Raw genomic sequence first — 14,208 nt, 5'->3', positions numbered from 1 at the left:
AGTATGGGCCTAGCCATCACAGCTCTGTATTTGTTTGCACTGCATGTGGTGCACATGATTAATGCACTGTTATTGCATTTAAGCAAAGAATGCATTGAAAACAAAGACAAAATGTACCTTTTCAAGTCCTTCCTCCTTCAGACTGATGATGTCCAGGTCGAAGTCTGTACGCAGACCAGATGACTTGTTAAACGACAGTCTCCCCGTCAAACCGTCCCAGTGTGACTGAAAAGTAATACATACATATGTGCTTATTTTCAAACACACTGCAGGTTTTACATTAGAATACTATAACAGTCTTAACCCGCGTACAGTCTAATGCAAAGCTGCTGTAACATCGCATTCATTATATCGTGTACCCAGTATTCTGTCCCACCTACTCTTGTACAATTATGTACACAATAAATAATTGAGTTGTTTTTAAATTGCAATCTGGAAAAATAGCTACTAAATAAGCAGAGAAAACTGTATGAAAACACACATCACAATCAAACACCACCACACCCTCCATATTTTACTGTGAGTACATTCAGACACACACACACACGCACACACGCACACACAGATCAAAAGTACAAACACCAACCAAAGAGGCTGCATTTCCTTTTTTTAATTACATTTTACATCTCAAAGCCCCCAACGCGTTTCCCCTCCAGACTACGGAGTTAATTAACAACCATCTCCTTTGCTTGATTCCCCATGAGGGGGAGAAACACAAAACTGCCCCCTATTACAAATCCCTGATACCCGCAACCTCCACATGTGTGTTTTTAGGCAAACACATAATAGTCAACATGCCGGCTTTTCCCACACTTATGCTAATGTGGTAGCCATCTTTCAGCTAACCCTCTCTATAACTCAGCTATCTTTTGGTCATTGTGTGTTCTAGTGAAGTCTTTGTTTTTTTTTTCAAGATATATTTTTGTCTTATACATCTACTTCATATTTCTCATGTGATCCCACTGAGAAAACAGACATTGTCTATCGGTGTCATTGTCATTTAAATACAGTGTGTGAAGGAGACACTACATCTTTAAAAAGTCTATGAACAATAGAGTAATCAATCCTTTTGTGTGAAGGTGCACACAGATATTTAAAATCTCAAACTGTCACAACCCCTGAAGGCTATAGCTCTCGCTTGTCTTCAGTGTAGCTTGCCATAAAATGTCTTGTAAGAAGATCGAGGCTTCAAGGAGAAATGTGTGGCACGATCTTTTTGCAAACCCCCTCGTACCTCAATCCGTCTGGCCTATCGCCACTGATGTGGGTGGCATGTTAAAACGGCTCTAATTCAGAGAGTGACATAAATGCCTCAGCCTCGTCACATCCGAAGGGCCAATCTGACCTTCAGAACATGTCTGACACCTGTCGAGAAGAGTGTAAATCTGACATGATTTGTGCTTTTCATAACCAAACACAAAGTATGTTTGTATACGGACATTGTTAAGCTGTTTCAATGGCTACAGTCGTGATCTCTAAAAAGTCACTTGTTGGGATAGCTAACAATGCTCAGTGTTTCAACCGACCCTTTTGTAATACACAGACAATGTTTGTTGTGCATTGTAATGGTGAAGGCCTTTGCAACATTGTGTTTGCACATTTGGCAGACGAGCAAGAATTGTCGCTACAACTCAGAAACAAACAATAGTATTCACGGATGTTGTGCCAGTTGGAGATGTTTAGCTGAGAGGAACAATAACACGGGGCAATGGATTTCATAGTTAAATGTTGTACTCTACACAATGCATTCTTGGTATTATAGGAATGGTTGAAAACAAGCACATGATGAGTTGAAAGAGACACTTGTAGTATCTAGCTTTTTTACATTGAACTTACCGTAATTATGTCATTAGAAAGTGATGGTTGCACATTGTAACACTAGTTCTATAAATAAAGCAGCGAAACAGAGCTCTAAACTGTAGGATTAACCCCTTATTATTGCCAAACCACATACTGTAAATCAGATTACATGTACTTTCACATCATCCCTAAAGGCCCCTGCCCCAAACACTTCCTTCAGGTCACATCAGACCAACTCGATCATTTTCTAACAAAAGAAGCATCAGGGTGTGTTTGCTATAGAAATCCAGGTGATTCATAATCAGGGTTTAAAAAGGCACTGGACAAACAACTACACAGAGATGAGGTCAAATCATCTATCAAACACCTCGTTGCTCTTAGTGTGCTGAACTGAAAATGCTAGCACCGGTCTTTATTCGCCACAGGTCAGGACTTTCTTTCCTTTGCAGTGCATTGCGCTTAAAAAGAATGCACAGTGACATCATTGCTCCTAAACAGAAGGAGGAGGATTTAAAACATCTATCCTACCCCTCCTATGTTTGCAGCACACTAATAAATGATTGTGCCCAGAGATGAATGGTGCCACTATGGAAGATCAGAGTTTCCTTTCTCAAGGACGCTGCCTGCTGGTAAAGGAAAGCCTTGGAGGAGCCACCAACCAATGTCAAACCTCCCACTTACACTTTCTTTAAACAGATGCTCTGGGGGAAACAGAAGATTAGATATTTTCTTTTTTTTTTAGCCCTGATATTACCCCTGTTCACCAGAGCCAGGTCATCCTCAGCTACACCATACTTATCTCCCCACATCCTGGTACCAAATTGGCCATTGCTATGATACCATGAGTTCAGGGTCACCCCGGATTGTCTTCAGTCAGGCAGATGGACCACATGAGGAGCCACATACACATGTCCATTCGTCCCTTTGTACACTGGGTTAAAGGCTGATGCCAATCAGCCTACAGTATGGTGTGTTTTAGAGAGACATGCTCCCCCATGTCTCTCCTTGGAAGAAAAATTGCAGGCCAAGCAATATCACAGTATGACAAAGGACTTGTGTTTTTGGTGACATCTGAAGGTTGTCAGCCCCAACCACAGCGGTACTCTGACTTAGGCCTTGGTTCCTCAGTGGTTTAAATTTGTACTCTTTAGTGTCTTTAACCTCTTGTTGGAGTAGGATGATGTGGACAGGTGAGTCCGGCTCAGGAGATCAGTGGCCATACTCTAACTGTCATTACGGTATATCTGAAGAGCGATCCTCTCGGGAAAATCTGCCAAAACTGGCCAAAAACCATCCTAAAAACATGGAGACTATCATCGGACAAATCTATCGTTACTGAACTGAAGTGGACTTTTATAATGTTAAGTGGCTGAGGAATGAATTGACAGCCCCCCCGCAGCCATCATTCTGATTTCTTTGTGGGTATAAGATTTATTTTTTGCAGTAACCATGAATAAGGGCTCCCTGCTTAGAGGGGGAGACCTCTATAATGTAGTAAATCCACGAGGTTAATAGTTTAATTTTGCAATAATAGCTGCAATATTATTAAAGGTAAAAACAAATGGAATTCCTACCATTTATAAACCACACCCAGCCTTCTGCACAGGCTTGTTTGTTCTGAGGCACTGTCAGACTCCCATGTTAGATTAAATAAGAGTCGATTACACTAGTTGTGCTTTCTAAAGGTTACAGTACGTGTTTTCTGGAAAATAGGTTACGAATACAGGGAGTTTATAAAGCTGACAACAACACTGCTTTGATGTGTCCGTCAAGACTTGGTTTGCTTTGTGTGAGGATGTGACTGATTTGCTCGGTAAATATCTAAGCCCCAAATGACAACAGTCCTCTCTCCATTCCTATTGTCGCGTTCACCGATCAGTATGCGCTAATATCAATAACACTTATTTCAAATAGCAACAGGCCAAAGGTCTCCCATCACCTCTTTGATGAAACTCATGAAGCGCCCTCCGAATCTCCAGGGTTTGTGGCGGTGGCACTGCAGCGAGTTTACCGTCATCTGTGGCGCGTGCTGGTATGAGACGGATACAATGTGGACTGCATCATAGGTCAGAGCCGCATCTGTCTGGAATAAGGGGTGAACATTAATTCAGCTGATGCCTGCGGAAAGACATTAATAGTTTGATCACCATCAATCTAATCTCCACACTGCTGATGAAAGGAACTGTGCAGGCTTTTTTTTCTCAAAAAAAGGCCCGCTTTACACAACTATACAGAATATGTATAAATATGCAGTACATCCATAAGTGAAATCATTTATGACCTATTGATACCTGCTGTGTTTCCAGTTTTTTTCTATGGATTATAGTATTTCTCAATTACATAATTGACAACTTCATATAGCACCTTTTATTCATACTGCATTTACTGTTGGAAAAATATGTAGCAACAGATTACAATCCCATTATGTCTGGCAAGCCTATGTATTTTAAGTGGAAAACTGAACTTTTTGAAACATAATTCCACTATTGAAGCTAATAATGAAAGGTAAAATTGAGGAGATATATTAACTTATTAATTTCAATACTTTCCATACATAGGATTTGCACTTTAATGGAAAAATGACACAAAATGGGCTCCAGTCTATATAAATAAGACTGTGTATTCAACATGTTCACCTTCATCACAAATCAGTAATTAGTTTTCTGGCAGTATGTCACAAATGAAAAACAACACTGCTGTAGCTCAATAATCCTAAACATCCTCTAGGTATGGATTGTACAAGAGATAGAAGTAATCCATTGTATTACTGTTTGGATGTCATAATTACATTTCTGCAGATTGTTGGGTAGTTCATTTATTCTATGAACACCTTTCTCTATTTCATGCCAAACCGGCTGTTCTGAGTCTGATACCTGAACTGTGTGCGCCATTGGAGTAAGCAAGAATCCCTATCATTTACCTAGTTGCATACTGAGACAATGGTGCTTTTTCCATTATAAACTATCCATCTGAGAAAGAATGGCTGTAAAGGGATGCACTTAGTCTGAAAAAATATCATTGGAGAATGGCGCATCCAAAGGATAATTGGTGCAAATTGGCTAAATGAATGTTCTCTACAGCATCATATCATTCCCGTCTGAACCAGTGAAAGGGAAAAAGATGTGATTTGTGCTTATCTTGCCATATCTCACTCTGACATCAACAAGGTGGAAAAGAACCAGGAATTATTTTGACGAGGTGGCATTCTTGTCCTCAAGTCATTTAGGGATTTAAGCATCAGGTTTTGGCTTGAATAATAGGAGATAAACATGTGTGGGATCTGAGGTTGTCCTTTGTGGTCTTTAAAACAGCCTAAATGGTTAACTGTGTTTAAGTAAGTACCCTGTTTGTATACGCTTCACTGATTTGTCCACTAACCTCTCAGGAAATTTCTTTCCAAGAGACATTGGTGTCCACACAATCCCAGGATAATATTTATTCATAAGACGCTGGAACCTTTCAGTATGGTACTGACGTCCATAACACTTTCAAAATCCCGTAAAATATGCATCTTTCACATTCAAAATGTAGTCGAACTGTAGTTGAACTGCTCAAATTTGTTGACATCTTTCGTACCGTGTTAATTAAATAGTAGCCTCATCCTGAATGAGTCAACTGTGTGTCAAAGGGTGTACCTAATCAAGTGGTTAGTGTAAGGTATGGAGTGATAATAATTGGTGTTATAAGAGTTTGTTTTGGGTCGCTGTTATGATTGAAACCGTGTCTTACCATGAGGAAAAGCAATTATAGGCACAGATATAAATACATAGATATGGTCCCTTTTTTAATATTTACATTTCTGTGACCTACTTTAAATGGAACAAGAACATAGAAGTAATAAAACATACCGTCATGATCCCCTCCAGCAGGCCTGAGTCAGGTTTATGTGGAAGCTGCCTTTCCATTGACCACTTCTCCACAATGGATGCAACCAGGGGATTATCCACGTTCAGGATGCGGAAGCCGGTCATGTTGACACCACAGTATCGATATGGCTCCAGGTCAATGGCCATCAGGTCCTTTTTTAAGAGAAATAAAGGTTGATTCTCATTAGTCTGCCAGCTCTAAACATCCCTGTTTTAAGTATCCACACTGAATGCTTTCTCCTCACATGAAAAGAGAATGATGCAGCTGCTGATTAAAGTGATGCTATTTTAAGACCAAATAGAGTAAAAACGAAGGAGACGCATATTAGTTTTCAATGTCAAATTAAAAGATTTCAGCAGAGTGTCTGGAAGCAGTGTCTGTGAAATAAAGGAAATCTGAAAAGCTCTGATGGAGGAGTCACTGCTTTGCTTGCAGAGCCTTTAAGAATTGACAAATTGTTCTTTGTTTTGTGCCTACATAATAATGAATTACACTGCATAAACAACAAGCTTGTGATGTATTATTGTCTAGTTTCAGTGTGAAATCATTTGTATAGGTGTGCATTTGTGTATTTGAAAATGACAACCTTTTATAACTCAGACAAATTAAAGAACAAGAAAAAAGCTAAGCTAATTCTGTTGTACCACATTAATAAACTACTAGTATTCCCGTGGCAACTTCCAAACATAAAGCAATTCAATTTGAGCTGCTGTAATTTCTGGGGCAGCCATTATAGCTGAAGTGTGAAGTCACATGTTGACACATGTCGTGCTGGAATAGGCCAGGGGGCTTGGAAAAAAACATTTGGATGAACATAGATATTTCATTAGCACCCTGTGGGGTTAGTGCTGGGGGAACAAGAGCGTGTAAGACACTTACTAAAGAACGGTCGCCGCCAGTCACTGAAATATTTCTCCTTTTTTTTTTTTCACCAGAACGCAGTACAATACCCTTTTGTGAACAGAGATGAAAGAAAATCACTGTTGTCTATATGACATTCAAAATGCTCAGAAAAGTAGATCGGGTTACAAGTTTCTTATCTTTGAAGCTAATAATACAAACTATCTGGGATAGAATTGTTTGTAAAAAATTATAATTTGTCTTTTGTGACATCCTCGTTTCTGTTAGGGCATTTTGGGATGTCAAAAAAGGGTCTTGTTCCAATTACAAGATCATTTTTTGCAATAATGCTTTGCAGATACATTTATAGCACAAACCCAACACCATCCTACAGCAGCATTACACTAAAAACGTTACCCTGCTATACATGTCTCCTTACAGAAGTGTTATGGAGGTGACAGACATAAAAAAGTTCTTAGGTCCAGGTTCTTAAAGATGACAGACTAATTTTAAAGGACAAGGACGTTATTAAACTGTACCACTGCTGTTGCCTGGTCACACTATATGTCCGCTTTTCCTTCACCTCAGAAGATAAAACACAGACATCAGTGGAATCCATCGAGAGGAAATTGTAATGCCATGTATCGTTGCTAGTATTCATCATTTTGGATCAAATCAAGCCTGCCAGGTATAATCTCCTTAATGGTGTGTCTATCAATTTGACAGCTTATTGCAGCATTAGATATAAACCACACTATGATTCCACAAAGATATCCTGCCTACATGCGAACAATATTGTAGACAAATCATAGTAAATAACAGTTAATCCTCTGGTAAATAAATTCACCTATGCTCTGCTAGGAAACTGTTAAACCTAGACACATAAATCAGTACGCTGGCAATTCAAGTGAGTATTTGTTCTGCCTATTAAAGCTATAGACATGTTACACTGCCATAACCTATGGCAGCACGATGCCGTTGCCACGCTGTCAAGTGTGAAAGATGACACGCATCATGCCTGGACCTTTGTGTCATATTGCATCATCACCACCGACTGGACATGTGTGCACATGAGAAGCACGAACAGAGACGATAACCAAGAGTGAAAGGAACAGCACACATCATGCTGGTATTCATTTACATTCAGTCTGTTTGTCTCTAGATAGTCGGCGTCTCAGTGACGAGCAGCAAGGCTCCCTGCTGGGTCTGCTTGTATAAGTCAGACAAGATCATTTTATAGCGGAGTGAAAACACAAAATTCTCCAGATGGGAATGCCTTTGTACTATTACCCATGTTAGGTTGTGTTAAGTATATCTGATTGTAAAAAAGATACACGCCTTACGTTGGCAGGAAAAATATGTTCAAGAAATCTGATGAATAACGAATACTAACAACGTTGTACTTAATATTTAACAACTTATTTCTAATACAGTCTAAAATTCCTAAAAATCTACTCTCTCTGTTCAATAAGCAATGTTTTCTTTTTTAATTTAATTACATCTGATCATTCTGTAGGCTTGTTGTGCTGTTTAATTGTATTGTGTTATGTATGTTGCTTACGAAGCTTACCCTCATTGATGAAAAAATAAGAGAAAGACCTGACAGTTTAGTCAACTAAATATCAACAAGTTGAATCAACAAAAACTGAACGTAATTTTAGTAACATTCCAGTTGGTGTTTGAATCATTTCACTTAAAGTTATTAATTATTACATTTATATTACTTGTGTCTTATTTGGGTTTTTATTATATTTAGATTTGTATTATTTTATACATTTATTTAACAGGTTTTTATATTGTACCCTATTTATTGATTTGGCCTCCCTTTGTTTTATCATTTCCTGCTGTGTGTCTTAAAGTGTTAAACTGTTATATCATGTTTTGCTTTTTTTGTTGCTGTTTTTAAACTGTGTTAAAGCACTTTGAGCTGCACCTGATGGATGTACAGTTCTATACAGATAAAGCTCATTATTATTATTATTATTATTAGTATTACTATTATATATTCCTGAAGGTAGATTGTGCTACCATTTTAAATATTTTCATTTTGAATATATAATTAATCACATATAAGATCTCACAGAGGAACTTGGAACCACTTGCAGTTTTGAATCTCAAGATGTTTTTTCTTCATGCCATCTCAAGGCCTTCTGTTGTCCTCACTATAAAGCAGTGTGTGTGATTACTACAGCCATCCTGAAGACTCCATTATGCCTACTGCTTGTCAAATAAAATTGATATGATGGACATGGTCCAAACCCCATTGGCAATTAGCCACTATTCATCAAAAACTCAAGCGGAGGGAGATGAGAACTAACGAGGCTCTTATTTGCATTAACAAGCATGGTACATTACCAGAGTGGTGAAGATATAGTGGTAATACTCCGTCATCATCCCCATGGTCTGGGCCTGCAAAGATAAAGAGACAGTGGGTGGGAAAGAGAGTGTGAAGGAAAAGAGGATGGTTGGACAATTTGTACATGTCAGGGAATTTTAAAATCAACAGTAGAGTGATCATAAACAGGACCACAAAGACTTGATCAGTTATGTAAAAGATTTTTGCACCGTACGTGGTCCACAGAATTGCCCCAATACTCAATGCTTGTCTATGCATTTAAATGGTTTGCAATCCCTTAGTGCAAGTGACGTTCTTCCAGCAGAGAGAAGAGCCTTCAATCAAAAGAGCTCGATAACCTTTGCCTCGTATCCCATCACTGCCACTTGTTTCACTCAATCTACATTCAAAGGCATCATGTTCCCATGGCGGCTGTTCTGCGCATTTAATTGTACCATCTGTCGTGAAAAACATAAGCCAAGGTTATGTAAATAAGATGCTTATGTGGAGGCAAATGTACTTCTCCATCTGTAGACATCAATCCAAGTACATGACATTGAAACTCGGTGTCACGTTTTGTATTGTAAGCAGGAGTTTTCATTCATTAATTTTTCCACCACCGCCTGATGGATCTACAGTATGACACAATGTGACGCTGTCAACATTTCTATTCGTTAACGTGTTATTTTAGTATAGGTGGGAAACGTCCTTTTCCCAGCTGTACTGTAGCAGGGTCACAGCACAAAATATAATAATAATAATAATGATCTAAAAAGAGTTCTTTTAAAATACACCAGGGACATGTTTCTCATTTTCTCCCATCCATTCTGAGAGGGAATGTACCTGACAGAGGCGTGTTGAATGCAGTTGAGCCTGTCGGGCGAAGACAGGACTCGACATATTGTTAGGAATCATGGCATGAGAAACGAAATATTCCAAGGGCATTATGCAGTGTTTGATATTTAAACCCTGCTAAAATAGTCCTGTAAGATTCTCCTTCATACGCATGCTTAAAGCAGTCGAGTCACATTACACATGAATTCAATTCTGTCCTTTCAATGCTACTTATTTTTTCGGAAAGGACTAACCTTTTAGTAAATCTGTAAAGGGAGCAGTACGCAAATCGTAAAACACTGAATAGCTCAAGTTTGGCTTCTGTAAGACTGTTTTAGGTTTCTGTGACAGACTTATTGAGGGAGCTTTGTGTGCTGCAATATTGACTGGATTGACCAGTTTGTCAGAACATACTTATATTGTTTTTAATCTGTATTTTAATGTTATTTTTGTAAGCAGCAATGGCTAAACTTCTCTCTATCCAGCATTGCAAATAATTAAACAGAATATTTTGAGTGTTGTACTGAAGATGGAAGAAGACAAGCTAATATAAAATGTCCACTGTGGCTTTTGAAAGTTTTGATTGCTATTTATTATTATTTTAGTCATTTTACAGATTAGGTTTAACTGAGAAATGTATCAGTAATTAAATCAGGAATGGATGTATACATCATTTCCAGCCTGAACCTTATTGAGGCTGTTATAGCCAGGATCGCCCTGCTGCCACAAAAAGCAGTTCAACTCGTACAAACGAAACTAAATGATGTACCCTTATTGCCTTCAATCCTTTTCTCACTTCTTGTCTCTAAATGACACAGATTCCTTGGTGCGAAAAGTGCAGACTGGCCACAAGCGAATATGTGTCAACTTAGATCTCAATAACTTGACAGGACTGAGTTATTTAAACTACTAGGGAGGGGATGATGCATCAGGTACACATGTTAACAGAAACTGACAGCACACAAAGTGGAGGAGGAGGGGGGGGGGATCCAGCAGCTTGTTCCTGACATCTATAAAGCATTAGACCACCTACACAATCTCTACCCTATGCATCATACTGACAGTTCTTTGTTGACTGACAATGATTTATATCAAAACATGTTTTGATAATGAGCGTATTGGATGTTATGCTTCTTTGTGGGATGTATATTAAAGTCTGCCTAACAATTTATTCCTGGAAAGTGTTAGTAGTCGTTTTATCAATTTAACAATATTCAAATTGTTTTCTCTGCGCCATATTTTATTAGATTGTCAAATACTTAACTGGGAGAGCCCAATGGAATCAAATGCTCACGGTCCATTGAAAGAACTACACGATACAGCTCTGCAGACTGTAAGACAAAGCCTGTTTCAACAGATGCGAAAGAACAGCTGTGCTTCACAATTCATCAAAGCTCCACATCAAACTATTACATGTTTGTCTGCCAACATCAAATTGGATGGTTCACTCCAGGAAGTATAAACTAAACAAGAACAAAACGATCGATTGGTCAGTTCCTGATTTGATATCTGCTGCTGGACAGTACTGTAGTTTCTTTTAGGTTGTTCTGACCGCAGAATTTCACTGCTGCTTAATCATAACCGACAAACCTTCTGCTGCTTCTCTCCTGCCAAGTTCTTGGCAAATCAAAGCCTCCGTATTTCCATCACAACACATCTCATCAACTCAATGCTAAAGAATCAACGGGCACCGGTGACAGCTGTGTGGAAGAGAACCACATGCCTTCAGACTCCTGCTTCATGCTTAGATCTGACATCAGGAGGCCTGTGCTACACTCTCTCACTCACCTGCTTGAGAATCTGTGCAGCCATTTGGTGACTGCAGTCAAAGATGATGCGAAACTCCCGGCTCCTCTTCATTTCCTTAAGAAGGGGTCTCGTGTCCTGTGAGTCGAGAGGAAGCTGCCGGATCTTTAGTCTAATGTTGTACCTGGACGGGGCCATTATCAGCTCCTGTAGTCTTATAAGACCTACAGAAAAGAAACAAAGCAAATGCAGTCCCATTTATTAATTGTAGTTCATTGCTAATGAGACCACAGTAACATAATATGATAGGCTGTTCACCTGTGCTGTCATCATAAACGACGGTGGCTGTTTTCCATTTGAGAAACTGCACCAGGTCCAGGATAGCGTAGCTTAGTGAAGAATAATCCGGGTATAAATTGGCATAAAAGCTGTCCCTGTTGTCCATGGGGTGATGTTTCCACCGCACCTGGACGTGCGGCACTTCCAATGCATTGCAGATTGACTGCACGGCGTTTGACGATGAACTATGTGAGGGCCCGAATATTGCCACTACACCTAGAGAAAGCTGGTCACAAGCTAGAGAAGAGTAAGAGAAGAGAGCTTGAGAAATGACATGTTATATCTCCAGTCAGTTAATGGTCCATTTACTAAAGACTGCTAAATACTTAAGGTATGTTCCACTAAATACCAAAGTTTGATTTATGCTATTTAACGATCATGATTATCAAACTAATACGAACATGTTGTTGCTCTCGACCCAACAGATGCCTTTCCTCACTGTAATCACAATCCATGAATAGACAGAGAACAAAGCCACTCACCTTTTCTCGATGCCTCAAAACTGTCGTAGATATTAATCCTCTGAATGTCATATGTTAATGTTGTGTTTGGTAACAAAGTCCTGTTTCTGTTAATGTTATTGACAGCAAATTTAAAGGCGAGCTCCTCTGCACTAACAAGTGAAACAGGTCCATCGGTCTGTTCGAAAATCCCACCTGCAAGACAAAGGAGAAGGACACGTCAGGCCCATGACTGTCGGCATCAGACATAATCACAAGCAAAAGGAGATGGGGTCACATTTCCAGGCAGCACTAAATGGAGAAAATATTTACAGACATTTGCACTTAAGGCTCGCAGTGAGAGGGCAGTGCACATAACACAAGGTATTAGATTTGCTCAGCAAACAAGGAGCAACCCTCTATCTTTTCAGAGAAGCCTGTAAAAACCAATATCAGCTTTGAAGTCTAGAGCCATAGTGGATTTCAGGAGTGTGTCTGTGTGTGTGTCTGTTCCATCAGGGCAGCAGAATATCTAAGGCTCTTGTCTCTCCATTAAGGTGTCCTTTTCTTTTACCAGAAACATATTAGTAGAGCAGATAACTGACTAGGGCACTCCTCTTTTACATACAATTCAAAGGAAAAGATGGACTAGTACGGCTGCTTAAAACTTACAAAACATGTTTATGAGCACATCAAAGTCGACTTTCACTTTGGTGCTGTGTATCAAACTAACCGGTGCTGCACTACATCCTGCAGTGTAATGGACAACAACTTTTTCTTCAATAGTTTGCCAGATGAATATTCGTCATTATTTTTTGGGGGCCTGCAAGGCAATACAACTTAAAGAACCAATATACGGTATTTACAGTTGAATTTAGTTAACTTAAAGGTGAACTTAACAGATGTTATAGACCAGTTTATTGGGAGATTACCTTCAATTAGTGGAAATGAGTGTATTATGTCTTCTTGAGCTTTCTAAATGATGATTTCATGTCTTTGGAGACTTACAGTTTATAGTTATATCAGAGAAAGTCTGCGTTGCATGTAGCTTGAAATAAGTGCATGCATATAACGCACAGGTGGTTAACGAATGGATACAATGGTTTGCATTTTTGCGAATGAATGATGCAATGTTTTAGGAACTGGTGATGTCTCTTTTCATATACTGAATTGTTCTTATGAAGAGAAAAAAAAATCAGTTATTTTGACCTGTTTTAAAGCATAATGAACAGAAGTCTGAGTTTTTTGTGCTCAGCAGCTAACATAAATACAGTTAGTGCAATTTCCACCAACTTGGTGTAATTGGTAAAGTAACAAACATTAAATACTGACAATGTAAGACAACCAAGTCCCTGTGTAGCTCAGCCGCCTCCTTTTAAGAAGACAGTTTAGACAGCTTCTTAAAAGATGCCTGTAGGAACTTCAGCTTATAGAGAGCCTGGCTCCTCCACCTCCTCTCTCATCATGTTATCTATTTCAATAACAAAGCAAAATGTCTCTGCCATCTCCTGTCACTTCTGAAAAAGTTCACTGTCAACAAAAGTTGCAAATGTCTGTAATTGAGTTTAACGTTTATGGCCATCGTTTGAGCTATAAAGACAACCTTTTGAAACTTGTTTTCCCTGCACATTTCTAAACACTAAGCCACTGCAGTAAATGTCTTTAAAGCTATTTCTGCATCCTGTTTATTCCGTGCAGGAATAAAATCTCTTTAAGTTAACCTTTAGATATGTTAATTAAAAAGACATAACTAAGAGGAAAGCAGTAAACCTCACATTCAAGATAGATGGCTTGATGATGGAAATGAAGCCGGTTTTAGAATTGGTTCCAATCAGCTATGTGACGATGGGCTAATTGATTAATTGACTTGTGGTTTCAGAGGTTGCTTCATTTTGTTGGAAGTTAATGAGCTTTCTGTTCATTTCACTGTTATATTGATATTGTTGCCAACAGTTGGATGATTGAGATGCGTCCTGAAATAATCTTTAAAAAAATGTTGATTTATGT

The 14,208-nt window shown here is 38.9% G+C and overlaps 1 protein-coding gene across 1 annotated transcript in view; it reads right to left on the bottom strand.

Moving 5' to 3' along the window:
• Window positions 1-14,208, bottom strand: part of grik3 (glutamate ionotropic receptor kainate type subunit 3) — an 80,661-nt gene that overhangs the window by 26,002 nt on the left and 40,451 nt on the right. Inside the window, exons 2-8 of the mRNA XM_063879974.1 lie at window positions 12,244-12,417; window positions 11,741-11,998; window positions 11,465-11,646; window positions 8,863-8,916; window positions 5,649-5,819; window positions 3,740-3,883; window positions 118-225 (exon numbers count right to left, since the gene is read on the bottom strand). Of these exons, the coding sequence (XP_063736044.1) occupies window positions 118-225; window positions 3,740-3,883; window positions 5,649-5,819; window positions 8,863-8,916; window positions 11,465-11,646; window positions 11,741-11,998; window positions 12,244-12,417 (1,091 nt within the window). The remainder of the gene's footprint in view (window positions 1-117; window positions 226-3,739; window positions 3,884-5,648; window positions 5,820-8,862; window positions 8,917-11,464; window positions 11,647-11,740; window positions 11,999-12,243; window positions 12,418-14,208) is intronic.

Source organism: Eleginops maclovinus, chromosome 3 (genome assembly GCF_036324505.1).
Source record: "Eleginops maclovinus isolate JMC-PN-2008 ecotype Puerto Natales chromosome 3, JC_Emac_rtc_rv5, whole genome shotgun sequence".
NCBI classification, from domain to species: domain Eukaryota; kingdom Metazoa; phylum Chordata; class Actinopteri; order Perciformes; family Eleginopidae; genus Eleginops; species Eleginops maclovinus.
This window is presented reverse-complemented; position numbering and strand designations above follow the sequence as displayed.